The sequence below is a fragment of the Bolinopsis microptera genome, chromosome 3, assembly GCF_026151205.1.
Source record: "Bolinopsis microptera isolate Bmic1 chromosome 3, MBARI_Bmic_1.0, whole genome shotgun sequence".
Lineage (NCBI taxonomy): Eukaryota > Metazoa > Ctenophora > Tentaculata > Lobata > Bolinopsidae > Bolinopsis > Bolinopsis microptera.
Genome location: NC_087074.1, coordinates 2,130,531 through 2,154,526, shown reverse-complemented (window position 1 = coordinate 2,154,526; position 23,996 = coordinate 2,130,531). Strand labels below are relative to the sequence as shown.

Genomic DNA, 23,996 nt, shown 5'->3' with positions numbered 1-23,996 from the left:
CGAAGACTACAGTCAGCGAATGAATGACAATAAAAAATTAACGTCATAAAATAAGAGTTGTAAAAACATTAAACATCTAAAAAGCAAAAATAGACAACATTTAAATCTCACAATAACAGACCCGGTCAAAAGGCAGCGAAAATTCCTAGAAACCCATGTTACGTTGTGTGCTCTTTGTTTATTTTGCTGTTTATGGGACACGGTCCTAGTTTCCTGCTAGCATACATTAAAATATAAGACAAGAAACAGCAAGCTGTATAACTGACATGATTCTGAAAGCGAGTCTGAAGCAAATTAAAAACTTGAACCCAACGCCTAGAGCTTCACTAACACGGGAGTGAACTTTTTGAACTCAATTTCAAGGTTGTTTCCAGTTAATAAGTTTTTCTTGATAAGGTTAATTACAACCTGAATTTGCCCAATTTGCAACCCTGGAAATATTCTCGATATCTAATACATAACTTACATAATTATTAATTAACGATAAACAACGTACACGTGTTTAAAAAACTCCCCTCCAAATCTTGTGGCTGCCAGTTGTTCGGAATATAACATACTAGGGAGAAGAGGCACAACATCTGCAAATTATTCAAATGAACTACAAATATATACAAGAGACCAAAGATTCCACAATAAAAACTAGTGCATGACGCACCACGTCATGCACGTGCAGTGCGCCTAACAACTCAACCCTCACAGAAACTAAGAGGCCTGTTCTGAAGGACCCAGTCCTCGCCAAACTCATCATCTCCCTCCAGCAAACACTCTGATAACAGTTCCCTCACTACCTCGCTGTTATCAGTACTGGTTTCTGGAGAGTCACGTGACGTATCGCGCGGCTCCGGGAATTTGTCACGTGACATATCGCGCGGCTCCGGGGATTCGTCACATGACGTATCGCGCGGCTCTGGGGATTTGTCACGTGGTCCTATTGTTTTATTTGACTCTCGAGAGGAGGTTAATTCATCTAGAGATCTGCTGATAGGACTGTTCATTTCAGGTTCAGTTCCGATTTCTGTGGAATGTGAGGGAATGGCGGGAAGTGTGGTTGAGGGGTCAGTATCTGGTGTTGGTGTCCTGTCTGGCAAAGTACTTTTCGGGGCCGTTCCTGGAATAGAGTATCTTTCTAACTTCCTCAATTATTTTATTATTAGATCAGATGCAAGTACTTTAAATGATACAGATTTGAACCTAAATAAAGTACATAGCTTTGTTAAAACTAACCAAGATTGAGCGCCAGTGAAGTTTCAAGTTCCTATTTTTCCCAGTCCCCTCAATCCCAGCCTCTTCTTTCAAGCCTCTGCTACACCTAGAGGAGGAGGAGGGTTCGGTCTCCTCTCCTCGTCGCTCTACATTCGGACTAGAACTGGAGATGTGACTGTTGCAGTCCGTGTAGCTTGTATCGTCCTCACTCTGCTCTGCCGATACTAGTCCCATTGCGCGTCTCAACGCTTCACATACCTGGTAAACAGCTGTTGTAGTGTCTCATTCCTAGTTCCCATAAACATATAAAACGTTGCTAAATGACATTTTTATTGAGCGACTAAAATTGGAGAGTCTTATTCATAATCTCACTATGCAGATTGAAAATGTCTCATTTGAATAACGCATTATCGTAATGTAAAGAGGATCAGGAGTAATAATAACGTCCTCACCTCGTCGAACTGGGAGAGATGTAGAGCGAGGAGACCGTCCTTATTCTTAATCCCAGGGGGAGCATTGTACCGGAGGAGCAGGTTAGTCAGAGGTATATGGCCCCACCGTGCAGTGCAGTGCAGGGCCGTGTCGCCCCGGTCGTTACCTAGCGATATGTCGCACTCCGCGTCCAGGAGGAGCAGCGCGCACCCACTGTGCCCGTTTGTGCACGTGAAATGTAGCGGGGTGTTCCCTTGCGCATCTCTGCAGTTCACTGCACAGCCTGGAGAAGGGGCTTGTTATATTGTCTCTCACTTTGTGACACTTTTACAATTTAGCCTAAACTCGTCGGTGTGTTCGTCCGTCTATGTTGTGTGCAATATAAAGTTAGATAAACACTCACCAGCTGTTATGAGGATGTCGACTATAGGTTCGTTGTTGTATTGACAGGCCAGATGAAGGGGAGATAACTTATGTCGGGCAGTTACTGAAATAAAAATGTTATGTACATCTCTGAAATAGAACATATCCTTATTTTCGTTACCAGAGTACAGTTGAGATTTGAATTTTAGTGGGTTAAAAACTCGCAAAATCATACGCCATATTATACCTCTCGCCCGATACCTCTCGCCCGATACCTTAAGGCTTAATTCAAAATATCCTTACAAATTACTCATATATTAGTAACCTGCATCCAGCATCCAGTTAAAATGTCCCGCAAAGAGCAGAGCCAGGTCAGCGTGACCGTACAGCGCTGCAATGTGGAGAAGTGTATAATGATCCGAGTTGCGGAGCAGGTCCGGGAGACGGGGGACTGCTCCACCGCTTCAAAACACTCTTCACATTGACACAGCGGGTGGCACTTCGTCTTGATGGACTGCAGGCGGGGTCGCGTCATGCTGGATGTTCTGAATGCCTGGGCATGTTGTTTTTAGAGTTATAATTGCGGTTAATTGAGACATAAGCTAGGTTTAAAGTCGAAAATCGGAAAGTTGCACACGTGGGGACATGCCCAAATTGATGTAAGATTGCTAAAATCACTGAAAATTGCTGTTTAAACGATATCAGCTGTGGCATCCACAATACTACAATACGATTGAAAATACGATTCACTATTTTTCTTTATAATATTTACAGCATTTTTGTTATATTTTGTCATCCATAAGTTCTTTACCCTTAGATTAAGCTTATGTTTGATCATCTGTAAATCCCCCTCTGCGCAAAGTCTGAACAACTTCTCTTGCTCCTCGTTCAAGTTACAAGTAACTGATCTCTTTTTGATCTGCTCCAATTCCAGCTCACTGCTGAACAGCTGAAATGATAAAAGAAGGTAAGTAACTGGACAATACGTTAAACTTAATTATAACTTATCAGACGTTAACGAGGTCTGCGGCTTTGTTAACAAGGTTTGGCCTGTAGAGGGCCCGCAGTAGTCCCGTTACCTTAGTATTGCTGTACAACTACTATATAATCAGACGTTTATTATAACTAATCTGAGGCTTCATTTAGCTCCATAATTGGTTGTGAAAATTCAGATAAAGTGTAAGCCGTGTTTATCGAGGTTCCTATAAACAGAAAGAGTGTAATTTCACAGTTATCGTGTCCAGTGTCTTGCACTGATCTTTTTTATTTGAGATGTAGAGCCCAGTGGTTATACATTAATTATGTTATTATATAATCTATTTTACATTAGTATTGTTAGAGTTCTATATAATATAACCGAAAAAAGCATATCGATTAGGTTTAAAACTATGAAGCCAATATAATATGTTTTCAGCGCAAAACATATTAAATTATTAGTTTTTTTCCGTTATATAATCGATTTTACATTAGTATTGTGCAATGGTTAGAGTTTTATAACCGAAAAAGGGTACACCAATTAAGTTCATATTTATGAGGCCAGTAAAATGTGTTTCGTTGGTTTTTATTGTCCTTTTTCTATTCTACGAAAATGTTGAAACTTTACTAAGAAATTAAAATCACAATCATAGTTATATATCTACAGGGTGTCCCAAAAAACACTACACAATAAGAAACCCTCCTAATTTTATCAGTTTGAACTCATTGGTTTTGATCTCTTAGCATGATTTTCTAAAGGGTTAGGAGACTTTTTAGGACCATTGGGAGTCTCATATGAACTTGATGGGCAACATTTTTTCGATGTTAAAGACATGCGAAGAAATCTTGGTGTGATCCCAAAATAGGTGATAGTTTTCGTCCACGATGGAATCCTAGTTTTGAAACGTTTAGACTGCCCCAAGTTGAAGTATTCTTCACAATGAGAACTGAAATGGAGGTTTTTGATATGGTCCAGCATGTTTTGGGAGCATTTTCGGGCCACACCCTTTTTTAACCTTTAACTGCGTAATTTTGCCCTATTTTCATATTATTTTAAATTTTTGGCTTCCTTGATCTGTCAGTACACTTACCAAGAAACATATGCGACCATTAAAGCTAGAAAATTAGCGACTTTCGCATAAAAAATTGCATAATTTATGCAAATTCGGCCTATCGTCCATATTTGGGTTTCAGGCCAGCTGGAAGATGACCATTTGTGAGCACCTCTTGGGACTTTTAGCATTAACTGTGGTGTTCGGTAGTTAGATGAGACAAAAAGGAACAGTTTGCAATCAAATTCATAACAAAAGTTTTTTCCTCTTGGCTCAGCGCTCCGAATGGTGGGCGAGCCCATAATTTGAGGATTATTCCGAAAATTTTTGACATTTTTAAAATGATGACTTAAAATAGTTTGCTTAAGTTTTCAGAAGTCACAAAAAAACAAATCTCCCAACTTTTTTAGGTAAACATACTAAGACATGAGTACCATTGAAGGAAAATTGAGGAAATTAGGAGGATTTCTCACTGGGTAGTGTTTTTTGGGACACCCTGTATATAACAATCAAACTCAATTCAAATAAACAAACAAGTCTTCTTGTGTAACATTAGTCTAACACTGAGACTAATTACTGTAAACGTTTCTCACAATCATATTGATCTACCACAACTGGTTACCATGGTTACCATGAAGCTCGTCTGAAAAATATCGAATAGAGAATGAGAGATGTGATTACTGATAACAACCGGTAATTAAACCTAAAAATGGGTATCTGAGGAGCTGGAGTCCTATTGTCTCAGTCAATTAAAGACGCTCGGCGAAAAGACTAAATTGGGGCTACAGTAAAGGAAAGCAAACCGTTGTTAAGTTGTGTATATAAGACAAAGATGTCTTCGTTGATTATGTCTAAATGGGGGCATGCCGGCAGGGGTGGATCATTAATCTACAGACCACCAGATTACCTATCAATTATGCTGACTAGTTTCTTACATTCCCCGTTCAAATGGTTAAAGGTTTATTTAACCATTTGACCTCTCCCCCGTTTATTTGTTATACCGAAACACTAGAGAGAGAGAGAGAGAGAGAGAGAGAGAGAGAGAGAGAGAGAGAGAGAGAGAGAGAGAGAGAGAGAGAGAGAGAGAGAGAGAGAGAGAGGGAGAGGGAGAGAGAGAGAGAGAGAGAGAGAGAGAGAGAGAGAGAGAGAGAGAGAGAGAGAGAGAGAGAGAGAGAGAGAGAGAGAGAGAGAGAGAGAGAGAGAGAGAGAGAGAGAGAGAGAGAGAGAGAGAGAGAGAGAGAGAGAGAGAGAGAGAGAGAGAGAGAGAGAGAGAGAGAGAGACATTCACTACATTACTCAGCAAATAATAAAATACCGAATTGGAACAAAAGTTTCTACTAATGATGTATCATGTATCCATCACAAAAATTCCGAGCTGTTTTCAAAATTTTGATTTAGAAAGGGACAGGTGCAGGGGTAGTGAGATGTGCTGAGGGGGACATGGTTAATAGATGTTAATAATAATCGCTTATCACTCTCTACGCCATTAGTAATGTTATTGTTGTCCTCTGTAACTTTATCACTGTTGTCCTCTGTAACTTTATCACTGCCCTAAAGCATTGATACATTTCAAGCCTTTTCGTATGCATAATATATATACATATTTTGTATGTTTTCTATTTTGTCAAAGTGCCAAGTCGGATAAAAATCATCGTCGCTATTTGACCTTGTGTGTTTGATATGCTTGAAAACACGATATGATTAAAATGCTCTATTAAAGGGCATTAATAACCCATTAATTAAACCAATATTTGATCGGTTATAAGCTGCGTCGGATGTGAATTGTGAAGAAATATGTTTGACAGATCTTCTCGTAGTATTAGTATTAGTATTAGTATTAGTATTAGTATTAGTATTAGTATTAGTATTAGTATTAGTATTAGTATTAGTATTAGTATTAGTATTAGTATTAGTAATATTAGTAGTAGTAATATTAGTAGTAGTAATATTAGTACTAGTATTAGTATTAGTATTAGTATTAGTATTAGTATTAGTATTAGTATTAGTATTAGTATTAGTATTAGTAATATTAGTATTAGTATTAGTATTAGTAATAGTATTAGTATTAGTATTAGTAATATTAGTATTAGTATTAGTATTAGTATTAGTATTAGTATTAGTATTAGTATTAGTATTAGTAATATTAGTATTAGTATTAGTATTAGTATTAGTATTAGTATTAGTATTAGTATTAGTATTAGTATTAGTATTAGTAATATTAGTATTAGTATTAGTATTAGTATTAGTATTAGTATTAGTATTAGTATTAGTATTAGTATTAGTATTAGTATTAGTATTAGTATTAGTATTAGTATTAGTATTAGTATTAGTATTAGTATTAGTATTAGTATTAGTATTAGTATTAGTATTAGTAATTAGGCTAAGTAGCTGATCGAATGACACGATGTTTCAATGTGAAGGAATAATCAGCATAATTGTATAAATTATTACTTTATTAGCCATTAAAACTTTGTGTCGTTTGTCTACTACTTATAATTTAAGTTGGACAGTAGTTGTGTCGTACATAACTACTATCATGTTACTATAGTGCTGTTAGTTGCAAATATTTAACACATCTTCATGAATTTCAGTTTTAATTTTCTTGAGGGGACGAGGTTAATTCTGAAATAATAAACTGAAATAATTCAGATTGTCTCCAGCGAACATGGTTACCATGGTTACTCCAGCGAACGTACACTGTCGCCTCTGATGACTGTGTTCATTCTCCAACAAGTTTGGTGTCACATTTGTTTCATACTAGGATTGGTGGGAAATATCTTTGTCTTACACGGAACTATAACTCAAAATGCAATCAGACTGGACAAGATGTCTCAATGGATCATCAAGAACCTTGCCTTCGTCGACACTTTTGACTGCGTTTTTGTCTTGCTGCCCATGTTGATAATACAGTACGGAGGAAACGTTTGGATTTTTGGAGATGCGCTGTGTGCTGTGAGTGCAGCTTGCCGGTTCACTTTCTTGAACGCCAACATATTTCTCATCAACGCTCTTTCCATCAACAAACTCTATAGATGTGTATTTCCATTACGAAACTTAGTGCCTTCCAAAAGACAAATGGTACTCATTACTTCAATGGCAGTTTCCTTCAGTTTAATACCAGCAATTTGGATCGGTATTGGATTAGCTACAGGATTCACTTCAGCAAAGTTTCATCCGAGTAGATCATCTTGCGAACAGACCCCTTTCGACTTGTCTACTAAATTGGTCATAAAAATGATAGATAGAGCAGTGTTGATATTTATTGTAGCATTTCCTTGTCTTGCTTTAATCGTGAGTAATGCAGTTCTTATTGGGTATGCTATAAGGAAAACACATACACGAATAAACAAAATGAATATCCTGATCGTAATCTTGGTAACTGCTTGCTTTTTAGTATCCTTTGTACCAATATTCATTGTCCTTGGCCTCAGAATCCATGGACCACCAAGGGACTTTGCCTGGGCAGCTGCCTTTCTTTCATCATGGACAAACCCGTTCATCTACGTAACAGTGAACACACGTTTCAGAGTCTACACAAAAAACAAGCTTCTTTTCTGGAGGAAATCAGAAGCAGTGTTCACATCTCAGTTCATGATGAGCAGGACTACTCAGTCCGGAGTCAGTACAACTAGACTTGTCATAGTAACATGACAGTAGTTGCCATAGTAACATAAGAGTCGACTACAGTTAACTCAGACTCCATAATGTCATTGCGTAGTGAAGCCTGGCCTAGGAGCGACTTCAAAGACTAACTAAAATTTAATTTTAACTAATGCTGAAACTCATGGTTTGTGTATGATTTGTATGCATCTAGAATCAATGATAAAGACTTAATGGTTATGACGTCTTCTTCTTATGTCAAAAGGACCAGTAGAAGACCAATGAAGAGCATTGAAGAGCATTGAAGCCCTGTGCTTACCCCGGTAAATTATTTGAATGTGGAATGTAAAAGTGAAACGTTTAGTTCAGTAAACGACCGGGGTTAAGATTTGGCCGGGGCCGGGGCCGGGGCCGGGAATGTCCAAATTTTGCCGGGGCCGGGAATTGGCCGTTCTGGAATTTGGCCGGGGCCGGGGCCGGGGCCGTGAATTTAATAAATCCACGGCCAAGTTAGAACTTTTCAGGACTTAGGATCTGAACTTATTTTTACATGACAATATAATGTTCGTATCAATTGAGCAGTTTAGAAGGTAATTAGATTTCATATATATTTTGGTAAAATAATTTTGTTCAGCTGAAACAGTAATTAAAAGTTGGCACTCTGGACATCATCCTTTCAAAATTGAAAATCCATTTTAAGATTTATATGAAAGTTTTAGGCCGATTTCGATCAAAAATTCCCGGCCAAATTCCCGGCAAAAATTGAAAATCGGCCGGGGCCGGGGCCGGGAGGAAATAGCTCCCCCGGCGCCGGGATTTCACGGCGCCGGGAATCCCGGTCGATTACTGGTTTAGTTTTTTCCACATTTTGTAAAACTTTTCTTCGTGTTTATGAAACCTATAATCCTTGGGAGTGAGTAGATTTCCGCTATGTCTGTCACACTGACATAAAAGGAGTCAAAGTATCCTCCTCGTCGGAAAGACCGCTTTGGACACTTACCAACGTGATTTATTGTCTCCTCTTGGTAGTGTGGACAAGTGTTCAGTTATTGTTGTCAGCTTGAGCTTGTTAAGATGGTAGTTTAGTTCACTTTGTCCGGTAACGAGCTTTGTCGCTGTTCTTGAGCTCTCTTTACCCAATTTTGAAATTTATCTGGTGAATTTGTATCTCCATACTCGTTTGAAGTGAGTGGTGGACATCGTTCTCCATCTTTCCCTCATTTTCCGATGACTTCTTCTACGTAGTGCTCCTTTCCATAAGACCTTTGGGGTCGGAAGCAGCACTTGGGCGGAGTCCAAGTTGTCGGAACCTTTTTGGCGAGAAAGTCTTCTTTTTCATTACCAGCATAGCATTTGGTTGAGCTCAGTAGCACATGACTAATAGGCTATAAACGATGTACGAATCATATTCAAATAATGTTCTGTAATTGGTGTATTTTTAACCTTACAAGGCATGCTCTTCATTTCTAAACCACCTGACAACCTATTAATCATGCCGACTAGACAGGTTTCTTAGATTTCTTGTTCGATTGGTTTAAGGCTGATTTGACCAAAACACGAAATAGTTAATGTTTCCTTGCTCTGGTGCTTTTTGACAAGCGAGATTGTCCCTTAAAATGCAATTTTTTAAATTTGAAAATTCAATTAATTATTATTTACATAAATCAAGCGTTACATTTCAGCCATGCAAAATTACAATGACATTATTTTGATATATTATTAGTAATGGAAAAATGCAATATAAGTAGTATACTGTGTAGCTGGATGACAACTAACTAAACTAGAAAAATAAACTAGATTTTATAATAATTAATTCGGATGAACCAACACATAGCAAGAGCCACATTACCGTTAAGGCCGTCTACTCAGTAACTGAGTAACAAAATTCGAACATATATAATAAATAATCGTAAGTATTTTGCTCATAACAATTCTTTCACAACTGAGAACAAAAAAAAGGAAGACAGGGACCGGAGGTGGTATGAGTACAAGTAACAGTTTATCACTCTCTTCACCATTGTTAATTCAATTTGAAAGTTGTCCTTTGTACTCATGTTAACACTGTCACACTGTCATCTTAATATCTTTACATTGCAGTCCTTTTCGTATTGTGATCTAATGATGTACATTAGTATATTTGCCATTTTGTATATATAACACTAACTAAAATGAGATTATGTTTTTCACCAAAATCCAATGTCGGGTAGAGTGGACCGCGGCCAGTCTCTTATTTTTTTCAAAAAATTAAGTGATATCAATTAAATTACCGTTCCCAAATGCAAAATGATACCGAGAATGAAATCAGATGCTCGTTTTTCCCATTTATTCATTATTGATAATTGATTGATGAGAAAAAAATGGCCGACAAACAGCTAGCAATATAGTAATCACAGAGAGAAAATTTGCTTTAATTCTTTACAAAATCACGTATGTACTCAAATGGTAGTTTTTTTTATCAAATTTAGAATGTGGTTAGGCTGTGATTGTATCGACCATGAGTACCAAGCAAGCAGATATTTGAATTGACTAGATTTCCACTGGTAAGCGATTCTGAAAATCATGGGCCGGCATAGTGCCGGGGCGGGTATGATCCGCCAACCTCCGAGTTATATGCCTGGTGCTCTACCAATTGAGCTACCGGCCCTATTCAGCTCAGGAATTTCTTGCACGCCTATCAGTAATCAATCGTGTTGTTATCTCATATCTGCTGCTATTAGTACACTGCATTATATGCAGCTGGGATACTCACTGCCATATTTGTGAGTGTGCATACTGTGTGTAATGTTTTTAATTTGAGATTGGGGAGGCGGATTATCGTTGTGAAGTACTGTACTACTCACGAAGTACTGTACACGATGTTTTCAACCCACTCGGTAGTCATGGTCGATACAATCACAGCCCAACCACATTTTTGATCAGACATGTGCATACGCCATCTGGGAGCCGTCAGTTGAGCTTGCTCTCTGACTCGTGGGTTGAAAACATCGTGTACAGTACTTCGTGAGTAGTGCAGTACTTCACAACGATAATCCGCCTCCCCAATCTCAAATTTATCAAATTTATTTTTTTGTTCTTCTATGACAGAATGTGTAAAATTTTAAAAGTATTCGATTAAAAAAAACGTATTGAATGAGGCTTCAGTTACGAATTAATGAATTTCGCATTTAACGAAACCAGCCTAGGGGGAGGAAGTTTGGAAAGGTAGATTTAATTTCGAAATTGCAGTAAATTACTTACTTTCACTTTCACTTTCACTGCATGCACCCTGGTCTATAGAAGCACTATAAACATCTAACTGTGATATCGGGTGAGAAATCTGCAACTTGCACTGACCAAATACAGTATTATTATATTGTTCTCCTAACAGACTTTTAAATTTACACATTTAAATGCATTAATTAAACCGATTTGATTGGTAGGCGATAGTTTATAGCTTTATAAGATGCGTCAGATGTGAATTGTGAAGTATGTTTTCTCAGCTAAGTAGCTGTTTTTTCAAATGATTATTATTATGAAGGAGCATCCTTGCAGGTTGACGCAAGTATTATTATCACCCAATACCCATGAAATATTTGTGTCGTTATTCTACTACCAAGCTATTTTAAGTTAGACAGTAATTGTGTCGTATATAATAGTATTATCATGTTACGATGCTGTTAGTTGCAAATATTTAACAAAACATCTTCTTAAATTCAGTTACAATGTTTTTGTGGGAAGTCCTGAAACTCTGCGTTGTCATAGTAACATGATAACTCTGTGTTATAATAAACTGAAATAATTCAGATTGTCATAGTAACAGGATAATTTAGATTGTCTCCAGCGAACGTACACTGTCTCCTACCATGACTGTGTTCATTCTCCAACAAGTTTGGTGCCACATTTGTTTTATACTAGGAGTGGTGGGGAATATCTTTGTCTTACACGGAACTATAACTCAAAATGCTATAAAACTGGACAAGATGTCTCAATGGATCATCAAAAACCTCGCCTTCGTCGACACTTTCAACTGCATTTTAGTCTTGCTGCCCATGTTGATAATACAGTATGGAGGGACGTTTGGATTTTTGGAGATGCACTGTGTGCTGTGAGTGCAGCTTGCCGGTTCACTTTCTTGAATGCCAACATATTTCTCATCAACGCTCTTTCCATCAACAAACTCTATAGATGTTTATTTCCATTACGAAACCTAGTGCCTTCCAAAAGACAAATGGTACTCATTACTTCAATGGCAGTTTCCTTCGGTTTAATACCAGCAATTTGGATCGGTATTGAAATAGCAATGGGATTCACTTCAGCAAAGTTTCAGCCGAGTAGATCATCTTGCGAACAGACCCCTTTCGACTTGTCTACTAAATTGGTCATAAAAATGATAGATAGAGCAGTGTTGATATTTATTGTAGCAATTCCTTGTCTTGCTTTAATCGTGAGTAATGCAGTTCTTATTGGGTATGCTATAAGGAAAACAAACACACGAATAAACAAAATGAATATCCTGATCGTAATCTTGGTAACTGCTTGCTTTTTAGTATCCTTTGTACCAATATTCATTGTCCTTGGCCTCAGAATCCATGGACCACCAAGGGACTTTGCCTGGGCGGCTGCGTTTCTTTCATCCTGGACGAATCCGTTCATTTACGTAATTGTGAATCAACACTTCAGAGAATATACAAAAAGTATTTTTCTTTTCTGGAGAAAATCGAACAGAGCAATTCTACCTCTAGCTCAGTTTGCAATAAGAAGATCACATCATGATGTTTCATTCTGCGGGGTAACTGGTAATGTCTCGGATATGAAATTAAATAATGTTTAATGTTCTGATTGTGTTTTTGCGGTTTATGGCGTCCTGCCCCAGATTCTTGGGAACCTTATATTAACCCTCATACTAATCCTTATATTAACCATTACAATATTAACTATTATATTAACCATTATATTAACCCTATTTTAGCCCTTGGAACCCATACTCTATTCTGATTATTATGTGGGTAAAATTTTATTTGAAGAAGTGGTGCCCTTTAGTACATCTGGATTGTATTGCACTGTAAACACAGTACTTTGCTATACTATAGTAGTCATGATTCAACGTGCAACCTGCAATGTCATACTGAAATTAAGAACTAAGTGATCAGTAGTGTGAGACTCTAACTCTAACCCTACTGGGGCACGACGACGACCGCATTTACGTTTTTCTCTGCGATCAAAAGTTGTGAAACAACCTTTTTTTGAGTTTTGTTTTTATTGACATTGCGCTTCCTTTTCAAAAGTTCAATACAACATTTGGCAAAAGTTAGTCTGTAACCAAAGAGCCAGTATTGTACTTGCTGTTCAGTTGATTTAGGTTTGGCAAAGGAAATAGAGCAGCTGACTCGGAATCGGTAGGAGTGTTAAAACATTTAGTGATTCATAATATAAAGAGACACTATTTTCCAATTTCTACAGATTAGACTAACTTGATTCATAATATAAAGAGACACTATTTTCCAATTTCTACAGATTAGACTAACTTGATTTACTGTCTAAGTGCCTGACCACTCCCCTTTCTTATGTCTAGTTTGTAATAAAAGATACAAAAGATTCCACTGCCACATTGTCAATCAGAATAAGGTTAAACTGCGGTTCCATGTAGGTTTCATGATTGCCTCTCTTATTGTGGGGTTATTCATTTCACAATGCAATCCGCATAATTTTCATTAAACAATAGCTCAGGTAGTCGAGACGATGATGCATGATTTGAAGAACAATAAAACCACATTTTCATAACCTATAGAATATAGATCATCTCACTGCATTCCTCCGCAAACATTCTATTGTATGATATAGTAGACAGGTCACGTTGGAGTTGATGCTAAATTATAGTCGTTATCCGACCGCCCATTTCCAACATTTCCCCTCTGCCTTTGTGAAACAGTCCGGTTAATATTTTGTAGATTTCATTTCACCGTGCTAAACATGAAGTGTGAGCACTTACATGAAAAAGTAAATCCGGAAGTCTGTGTTATAAACTAATATAATTTAGTTAATCTCAAATAATCACGGTTTAACAGTTAATTCCTCCGATGACTGTGTTCATTCTCCAACAAGTTTGGTGTCACATTTGTTTCATACTAGGAGTGGTGGGGAATATCTTTGTCTTACACGGAACTATAACTCAAAATGCTATAAAACTGGACAAGATGTCTCAATGGATCATCAAAAACCTCGCCTTCGTCGACACTTTCAACTGCATTTTAGTCTTGCTGCCCATGTTGATAATACAGTATGGAGGGAACGTTTGGATTTTTGGAGATGCACTGTGTGCTGTGAGTGCAGCTTGCCGGTTCACTTTCTTGAACGCCAACATATTTCTCATCAACGCTCTTACCATCAACAAACTCTCCAAATGTATATTTCCATTACGAAACTTAGTGCCTTCCAAAAGAAAAATGGTACTCATTACTTCAATGGCAGTTTCCTTCAGTTTAATACCAACAATTTGGATCGGTATTGAAATAGCAATGGGATTCACCGAAGGAATGTTTCAGCCGAGTCGATCATTTTGTGAACAGACCCCTTACGACTTATCAACTACAATGGTCATTAAAATAATAGGCAGAGTATTATTGATATTCATTGTAGCAATTCCAAGTGTTACTTTAATCTTGAGCAATGTAGTTCTTGTTGGATACGCTGCGAAGAAAGCAAACGCACGAATAAACAAAATTAATATCCTTATTGTAATCTTTGTAACTGCCTTCTTTTTGGTTTCCTTTATGCCATTATGTGTTGTTCTTGGTTTAGGAATTCATGGACCACCAAGGGACTTTGCCTGGACGGCTGCGTTTCTTTCATCTTGGACGAACCCGTTCATCTACGTAGCGGTGAACCCAAACTTTCGAGGATATACAAAGAGAAAACTTCTCTTCTGGAAGAAATCAGACCAACCACTTCGATGTCAGTCCTCTTCATGCAGTAGATCACAGGCTTTATTACGTATAAGAGTGACCTCAGCAATGAGAAGTACAATACAGGTTAACACTGCAATTCCAGCACCAAGCTTGGGGAGACTTTACTAGCTACCGGAACAACACAGCAACTTTACTAGCTACCGGAACAACACAGCAACACTTGTCACTACTGCTACTGTTACAACACAGCAACTTTACTAGCTACCGGAACAACACAGCAACACTTGTCACTACTGCTACTGTTACAACACAGCAACACTACTAGCTACTGTTACAACACAGCAACACTACTAGCTACTGTTACAACACAGCAACACTACTAGCTACTGTTACAACACCAATAGAGAGTTGAACTAAAGATTCATTCACATCAGTCTAGAGGACAGTTTCTGCGTGTAGCTGACAAATACTAAGATTGATTTATTTGTCTTTTAGTTATTATCAATATCGTATTAACCTACAGTTTTTATAGATTCAACTTGAAAAATAGATATATCTGAACTGCACTGCTAAAGATCAGTGATTCGGGAGATTGTTATCTTTCCACTTTTCTACAGTTGTTCGTTCTATGATTTTCAATACAGTTTTATTGTCAACCTATATCATATTTTTCTGGAAAATGTCTAGTTGTTAAATGCCCCAAACCTTCAAATTAAAACCTATCCAGATCATACATTACGATATCATATTATTTATTAAAACTACTTACAACTGGGTGCTTTAACAAACCTGCAGTATATGGGAGATGTATTTGCTGTGAGCTGAGGAGAGAGGGGTTTAACAAACCTGCAGTATATGGGATATGTATTTGCTGTGAGCTGAGGAGAGAGGGGTTTAACAAACCTGCAGTATATGGGAGATGTATTTGCTGTGAGCTGAGGAGAGAGGGGTTTAACAAACCTGCAGTATATGGGAGATGTATTTGCTGTGAGCTGAGGAGAGAGGGGTTTAACAAACCTGCAGTATATGGGAGATGTATTTGCTGTGAGCTGAGGAGAGAGGGGTTTAACAAACCTGCAGTATATGTGAGATGTATTTGCTGTGAGCTGAGGAGAGAGGGGTTTCTCCTTTGTTATTCCTGATGCTCATACTTGCTCCAACATCCAGCAGGAGGGATACAATGTCTCCGTAACCGTACCTTGCAGCTAGGTGCAACGGTGTGTCTCCTGTTACAATCTCAATTATTCATTTATATGCTATTAATTAATACAGCTGCTCGGCGCTGGCTACATTTTGTACGAGGGACACTCGATCAGAGCCTCGAGGAGGTGACATGAGGCCACCATCTTATTGAGCATAAGAATTACAATGATATTACAATATCTTTTGTAAATAAGAGCTACTAGAGCTATTAGAGCTATATGCTATCCAGCCACTGGGTAACATAAAACCACACTAAATGAGGAATCACCGACCTCGCAAAGTTTCTCTTGTTAATAGAGGATTTACACGGCGCCCCCTCAACCCCCCACCACCTACCATTGTGCGCCTCTGCATTGACACGGAGATTGATCTTCTGGTATATCATACTCTGCAAGATGTCAGTGTGACCTCGCTCACAAACTTCGTGTAGAGGCGTCCTCCCCAAATTATCTCCTGTGTTGGCATTAGCCTAGAAAGATAGTTAGTAACCTTTATATCTTTATATAAGATACAAGAGGTGCTCATCTTCTATAAGGCACTTTATTGTATACTAGCAGGAGAGACCAGTTTATTTTCAGAGCAAGATCAAATATTAATAGTTAGTAATTCAATCCCAGTGAAACCTTCTAATTCAACCCTGCTGAATTTTATAGCTGATATAAGGTAAGCCAGCATGTATCCAGATTCAGCATCAAGATTTAGATTCCAAAGCGTAAGTTGTTTTACAAATTATGCAGAATGAAAGCAGAACTTCCTCCCCCCCCCCCCCCTACCCCCGGCCCCCGGCCCCGGCCCCCTACCTTGTGTGCTATAAGCAGTAGGACGGAACTAGCGCAGATGGAGCGGTGACACGCCAAATGGAGCGCGCTACGTCCGGCACTGTCCACTATGTTAACATCAGCCCCCTGCTCCAGCAGCAGCTCCAACATGTTCGTGTAGTTGTTCTGGGCGGCTATGTGCAGGATACTCACTCCTGACAAAAGAGTAAAGAGGGCGAAGAAAAACTTTATTATTAGCACCCAATGTTACAAGTTGTGTAGTAAGCAATGTGTAGTAACTTCAACACCATACATTTCATAAGTGATAAGTGGGATTTGGTCGTGAGGAGCACTGTAAGATAGGGTATTGGAGGTACAGATGAATATGGGGTGCCTCCCTAGAATATCTGATTTCATTTCAACTTAACATTAATAGCAGTGCACCAAAAGGTGACCTGCCCGCCTGCTAAACGGTGCCTTTTCTTCGTTTCATTCCCCAAAGCATTAGTTAGTTTACAAAACAACTGTTCTATTGTAAGATGATATAGGAGAAGCTGCTTGTTGCGTACGATACAAAACCGCGGCTCCAAGATTATGTCTTGAGATGGTAACTCGGTTAACATTGAAAACCAGCACCCTGGATCGTCAAGTTATTTACATATTGAGATCAGAATCCCTCTTCTCTCTGCTAGTCTACTAGCTCTTGAAAGTAGAAAACACAGATCCACTGCCGAGAGTAAACCCAATACATGGATATCATTATCAGGGACTAGAACCATTATATGACTTACTACTAGTAAGTAATGTGTACCTGAAGAGTTGAAGGGAGTTCCCACAGTAATGTCCTTCCAGCGCAGATTGAGAATGCTCTTCTCACAAACATCACACGAACAGAGAGGATGGCACCTCTTAACGTCGTTAGAGCTGGTTACCATGGTTACTCTGGAGTTGGTGGAGGTGGGGAGGGGTTTTGCAGTCCCTCGGACCGGAGTGGATACTAGACCTAGCGGGGGGAGGTGTTACAGAGTGGATGCTAGACCTAGCGGGGGGAGGTGTTACGGAGTAGATGCTAGACCTAGCGGGGGGAGGTGTTACGGAGTGGATGCTAGACCTAGCGGGGGGAGGTGTTACGGAGTGGATGCTAGACCTAGCGAGCTAGCGGGGGAGGTGTTACGGAGTGGATGCTAGACTTAGCGGGAGGAGGTGTTACAGAGTGGATGCTAGACCTAGCGGGGGGAGGTGTTACGGAGTGGATGCTAGACCTAGCGGGGGAGGTGTTACGGAGTGGATGCTAGACCTAGCGGGAGGAGGTGTTACAGAGTGGATGCTAGACCTAGCGGGGGGAGGTGTTACGGAGTGGATGCTAGACCTAGCGGGGGGAGGTGTTACAGAGTGGATGCTAGACCTAGCGGGGGGAGGTGTTACGGAGTGGATGCTAGACCTAGCGGGGGGAGGTGTTACAGAGTGGATGCTAGACTTAGCGGGGGAGGTGTTACAGAGTGGATGCTAGACCTAGCGGGGAGGTGTTACGGAGTGGATGCTAGACCTAGCGGGGAGGTGTTACGGAGTGGATGCTAGACCTAGCAGGGGGAGGTGTTACAGAGTGGATGCTAGACTAGCGGGGGAGGTGTTACGGAGTGGATGCTAGACCTTGCGGGGGGAGGTGTTACAGAGTGGATGCTAGACCTAGCGGTGGGAGGTGTTAGGGAGTGGATGCTAGACCTAGCAGGGGGAGGTGTTACGGAGTGGATGCTAGACCTAGCGGGGGGAAGTGTTACAGAGTGGATGCTAGACCTAGCGGGGGGAGGTGTTACGGAGTGGATGCTAGACCTAGCGGGAGCAGGTGTTACAGAGTGGATGCTAGACCTAGCAGGGGGAGGTGTTACGGAGTGGATGCTAGACTTAGCGGGAGGAGGTGTTACAGAGTGGATGATAGACCTAGCGGGGGAGGTGTTACGGAGTGGATGCTAGACTTAGCGGGGGGAGGTGTTAGGGAGAATAGGGATGACAAAATAGTAGCTACTACATGTTGTTAATACAATAGAGTCTTACTCCTATCGTTACTATACTTTTTAATCTTGAACATATCCCACATATATGTAATAGAGTAATCGAATAACTTCTTGGTTGAAAAGATATTTGTTCAGCTAACCTAGAATGAGCGCCAGATCATCACATCTGTTCAATAACACACAATTCTGCAGTATCTGAAAAGGGTACAGGGTAATACTACAATAATAACCATACCGCAAAAGTTAAAAGTCACATAATATCAAAAATGAAGGTATCAAACCATTTGAAGCAGTTTCTGAGCTCCAGTTTTACCTGTATGGGGGAGAAAGTGGTATCATAGAGAGAGATAGCCTCCACACTTCCCTGGTTAGCCGGGGCTATCAGATAGTTCAGACTCCCGTTCCGGATATGCTCCAGAGACGCCTCAAAACAGACCAAGGTAAACCCGTGTCTGTCGTCCGGACTGTACTGCGCGAAGGTGAAATGCTGCATGTAACACAGGTTTGCTAGCCTGCGGGAGGTTCTGTTAGTGCTGCATGTAACACAGGTTTGCTAGCCTGCGGGAGAGGTTCTGTTAGTGCTGCATGTACCACAGGTTTGCTAGCGGGAGAGGTTCTGTTAGTGCTGCATGTAACACAGATTTGCTAGCCTGCGGGAGGTTCTGTTAGTGCTGCATGTAACACAGGTTTGCTAGCCTGCGGGAGAGGTTCTGTTAGTGCTGCATGTAACACAGGTTTGCTAGCCTGTGGGAGGTTCTGTTAGTGCTGCATGTAACACAGGTTTGCTAGCCTGCGGGAGAGGTTCTGTTAGTGCTGCATGTAACACAGGTTTGCTAGCCTGCGGGAGGTTCTGTTAGTGCTGCATGTAGCACAGGTTTGCTAGCCTGCGGGAGAGGTTCTGTTAGTGCTGCATGTAACACAGGTTTGCTAGCCTGCGGGAGGTTCTGTTAATGCTGCATGTAACACAGGTTTGCTAGCCTGCGGGAGGTTCTGTTAGTGCTGCATGTAACACAGGTTTTCTAGCCTGCGGGAGGTTCTGTTAGTGCTGCATGTAACACAGGTTTGCTAGCCTGCGGGAGAGGTTCTGTTAGTGCTGCATGTAACACAGGTTTGCTAGCCTGCGGGAGGTTCTGTTAGTGCTGCATGTAACACAGGTTTGCTAGCCTGCGGGAGAGGTTCTGTTAGTGCTGCATGTAGCACAGGTTTGCTAGCCTGCGGGAGAGGTTCTGTTTTAACACTTTTACCATTGACATAACATTCATTATTGACATGAGAAGTAGTTCGAGGTACATGAGGTGTTTTTTGAGATGCGTGACCTAAGATGAGAAGTACGTACCGTAGTACCCGGCTTGAAGTACGTACGGTACGAACTTCTCATCATAGTGAGTGATCAGTATTTTGTACGTGTGGCCTGGGCACACGTTCTAATCTTCGAGGAGGTGACATGAGGCTACCATCTTATTGAGCATGAGAATTACAATGAAAGCTCATTTGCATCTTGTAACACTAACAATGCTCATCTTAATTAGATACAGCAGACTCCAAGATGCGCCTTTCTAATTTAATTCTGATTGCAACCTAGCCTCTACGCGAGGATGACACATTTATATACAGCTAAGACAGCTGCTTCTCAATCTTAATACACTTGAAGGACAGGACGTCTTGAATTGAAGACCATGAATATGATGAAGAGTTAGTCATGATTTATTAATGAGCCACAACTTTGAGAGCCCTTTAAAACCGAGGCACAGGTCGCTCTGCCTACATTTCAAAGAAATTTACTTGATTTTAGATCTTTGCTCTTGCAGATCCTGCTTTTTTGCACAGTTGAACAAGCCAAGGATCAACCCTAAAGCTAGCTCTAAAATGAGACTGGAGATAAATGCAGCTGTGATAATTGTGCTACTCAGTGCTATACTCAGGGCAGCCCATGGTGAAAGTGGTAAGTTTGTCCAGCACAATTATTCAACCATTAACTATTTGCCTAAAGACCTAGTATAATGCAGGAGATATAATAAAAAGGTGTATATTGTGTAGTTTAATTGTATATTTCTATCGTATCCCATATTGTTTAATGCCACCTCACAGATTGGAAGGAAATACGGAGGAGACAAGATTATTACGTCAATGTGGACGGCAAATCTCTGCAGATAAAGACTGAAAGCCCATTTGACTCTGACAAGCTTGTAACTGTGAGGTTCTATAAAGCGACTCGGGATAAGGAAGCCGGAGGAGTTTCCTTGAAATTCAGCCGTTCTGGAGTTCCAATTTACCAGGTTCTATCTTGCAGCTATGAAAAAGAATTGGAGCTGTTTCCCACTGCACCGCTCTCCTCTCAGGTAGCAACACCACCCTTCATATGGACCATCGAATATAGAAAATATTCCAACCGAGTTCACATAAGTTTCAACGGAGTAAAAGTCCTGAACTACGAAATAAAGTTGCAAAATTGTCAGAAGTCAAGAGATATCTTTGAAAACCATTGGGGAAGAGAAAAGAATGTCCTGAACTTTCTGCAAATTGACACCGCATCCCTCAATTTTGCAATGTGCAAGATTTGCGCCTGTAAGTAACGACAGTCATGGCTTTTGAACCGACTTGGGTAGGTATGGATAACAGACTGGGTCCTTCAGGAACGTTAAAGGATAAATCAATACTTTTTAAGTAACCGCGCAGGCAATATTTACACGTGCAACAACCGCGCAGGCAACATCCGCGCGCGCAACATCTGCGCCCTATATGATAAACCGGTCGTATCATCTTCAGCATAATATGTATTTCACTCTGCTGTAAAGAGCAGGTTTTAACTCAGATATATCAGATCTCAAACAGTAGTATGTTACAGTTCCTAAACCGGACCAGAACTCCCACTTTACTTTATGCAAGGTATGAATAATGAGTACATTTTCGTAATAATATATTAAAAACGATTTGAAGAATATGAAACTGACTTTGTTACACAGTGTAAATACTTTATCACGTTAATAAATCCACTTCTCTTGAGAGGATATTAGTTCTGCGAGACATTACCTTTACAGTGAGATATTACCTTTACAGTAAACGTACCCTCAGATCTTGAAGATCTCTCAGCAACGCCAGACCTATGAAGGATAACAGAATCTCCACGTGCGCAGCTCCGCGCCAGACCTATGAAGTATAACAGAATCTGTGCACGTGCGCAGCTCCACAACAGACATATATGAAGGATAAGCAAGGCAAGCAGGATTCGATGAATACCACACTTTCGTCCTCATACCCATGATAATGATATGGAACGATGCAGGATTTTAAGACATTATTTGAGAGGGACTTTTAGAATTATACGCTCATCTTATTAATATACTGATCCAACCTTGTCTACAGCCTTTCTATATTCCATTTTCTATTCCAATTGTCTACTTCGATCTTACAAACTACTATTATAATCATACCAATACCTCACCACAAAAGGTGTATGCCAAATTATAAAATTATTGTACAAAATTAAGAATTAAAAATGTAAATTACAACTCAAGAGTTGGTAGGCAACAGTAAACTGAAGAGAAGTCTCACCAGTTAGGCACCTCAGACTTGATGATGAGGTAGTTGAGTAAGGGGAGCAGGTCGTCCATGGACATGGCTTGTCCGGTGCTGGACGCGTTAGGTAGACACGTTAAACAGTCGCACAGTAACCGCACCTTCTCTCTCGGACTCTGCTCACAGTTCAACTGAGCCATCTTCGCCTGGGACAGGGGCAGGGATGTGAAGAACACTGAGTTTAGATCCTCAATCTCGCCCGGTTTTACTTGACTTAGATTCCGAAGTGTTTTGTTAACAGCCGCGTCTTTCGCACCAAATATGTAGCATAACTCTGCGAATATCGTCTGATGGAGGTACGTCATGACGTAAAACTCCACGCTCAGCTCCAGGAACATCTGGAAGTTTGGGTTCGTCAGGACTTTCCTAGAGAAGTGAAAGTCCTTCTCCACAATGTCCAAGCACCTCTGAAAGGACCTCTTGGTGTTGGTAACCAGCTCCTTGAGACACATTCCAGCGCTCTTGTGGGATACCACGCATTTCTGTAGGATGTCGTCCAGTTGTGCACGTGCCCAGGGAGTGTTCTCGTCGAATAGAAACTGAGTGCATTGTTGGAGAGTGTCACACTTGATGTCAGTGTAGCCGGTTAGTGACGCACAGTCAAACCTAGAGTCAACACAGATCACCTGGCAGAATAAAAACGGTGTTAAACCAGACCAGGAATATTTAGGAGAAGCGGAAAACGCTGAATTCCTAATTCACATGAGTGACAAGAGTTGCTAGGCAACAGTAAACTCAGGCGAAGAAGAGCCATTTAAACTTTGCAGCTGAACAATAATCCTGATATATGGACAATAGTCAATAATCCTGATAATATGATGACAAATTTTCATTTGAAAATGTCAAACTTACATTAATGTACCTAGACTCATCAAGAAAGAAGGTCTCCTCGAACAGTACTTTAACGACTTTCTCTTCGTCAAAGTTATCCAGGGTTTTAAAGCCCTTCGTTTCCGTGGATAACGTTCTGTTGTTGTACGTTCTGAACATACCTTCCACCTCCTGCAGAGGGGTGTGTTAAATGAGGGGCTGTGGAGGGGCTGTGGAGGGGTGTGTTAAATGAGGACGAGGGGCTGTGGATAGTAGTTATATAATATATACTACTGTGGATAGAATACCGAAGGTGGGGAGTATTGGACTTACTGAAATTCATACTACGAAAACTGGACACATTGCAGTTTCATAATTATTAATCTATATTCAATAGGCGTGAATAGAACTCAACAATTGAAGGTTAAACAAACGCACTATACTACTAACTACACTACAAAATCTATCTCTAACCTCATCTCTGGAGATAGTGTGAGTTTCTACATCCTCCAGGGTTAGTTGGTGTTTCTTGTTGAAACTTCCTATACATGGTACACACAGAGTCCTGATGAACGGTTTAATTAGAGACAATTAGAGGTAATTAGAGGTAATTAGAGATAGCTCAAGGAGATTCTACATATTATGATAACCAAATCTACGGGATAACGTTGCTTGGGCGATCTACGATAGAAGATTCTAATCAAATAATTTAGGGAGCGAATGATGATAGAATCCTACTCACAATTTATTGGCGATGATTTCGTTAAGAAAGTCCTCATGACGAAGGACCTCCTGGAAGAAGGGATTGTCTACTAAATTTTCATCGTACAAGGACATGAGAGGGTGCGTGACGTCACAGATTCAGATGACGTCACAGATTCAGATGACGTCACAATGACGTCATAGACTGTTCAGTGGTGAGAGCAATGAGAGGTTTCTGTCATGGTGCGGAGTGTTAGGGTTCTTTTTTAAATCAGCTCATAATAACTGAAAACCTAATAGTGTACAGATTGTGAGAAGGGAACAACGGAAACAGTTAAATATATAAAATGTTTGCAATGAAATTATAAAATGCACCTGAAGTCATTTTAAACACGTCGTATAATCAATTATTCCCATTATTATACT

At 40.1% G+C, this 23,996-nt stretch overlaps 1 protein-coding gene across 2 annotated transcripts; it reads right to left on the bottom strand.

Annotated features, from left to right (window-relative positions):
* Positions 1 to 46: 46 nt before the first annotated feature.
* LOC134813332 (ankyrin repeat domain-containing protein 27-like) lies at positions 47 to 23,869 on the bottom strand. 2 transcript variants are annotated; one of them, XM_063821027.1, is made up of 16 exons: positions 23,611 to 23,869; positions 23,343 to 23,433; positions 22,911 to 23,060; positions 22,035 to 22,684; positions 18,796 to 18,994; positions 18,623 to 18,677; positions 17,282 to 17,473; positions 16,513 to 16,685; positions 16,049 to 16,181; positions 15,584 to 15,735; positions 2,810 to 2,947; positions 2,324 to 2,551; positions 2,039 to 2,122; positions 1,656 to 1,918; positions 1,225 to 1,461; positions 47 to 1,108 (listed from the first exon to the last, which is right to left on the bottom strand). In XM_063821027.1, the coding sequence occupies exons 1-13, from the start codon at positions 23,703 to 23,705 to the stop codon at positions 2,120 to 2,122; spliced, it is 2,259 nt and encodes a 752-aa protein (XP_063677097.1). In that variant the 5' UTR covers positions 23,706 to 23,869; the 3' UTR covers positions 47 to 1,108; positions 1,225 to 1,461; positions 1,656 to 1,918; positions 2,039 to 2,119. The 2 variants fall into 2 exon arrangements, with proteins under 2 accessions (XP_063677097.1, XP_063677098.1); XM_063821028.1 differs by having other exon boundaries at positions 1,225 to 1,472; positions 23,611 to 23,865.
* Between the last annotated feature and the right edge of the window lie 127 nt (positions 23,870 to 23,996).

Bases quoted from the DNA above. Each gene is read 5' to 3' on its own strand.
- LOC134813332 (XM_063821027.1), bottom strand. From the start codon at position 23,705: ATGTCCTTGTACGATGAAAATTTAGTAGACAATCCCTTCTTCCAGGAG. The intron at 17,474-18,622 runs GTTAGCTGAACA...TCCCCCCGCTAG, and splicing joins TGATCTGGCGCTCATTCTAG to GTCTAGTATCCACTCCGGTC. The intron at 2,552-2,809 runs GTAAAGAACTTA...CAACATGCCCAG, and splicing joins AACATAAGCTTAATCTAAGG to GCATTCAGAACATCCAGCAT.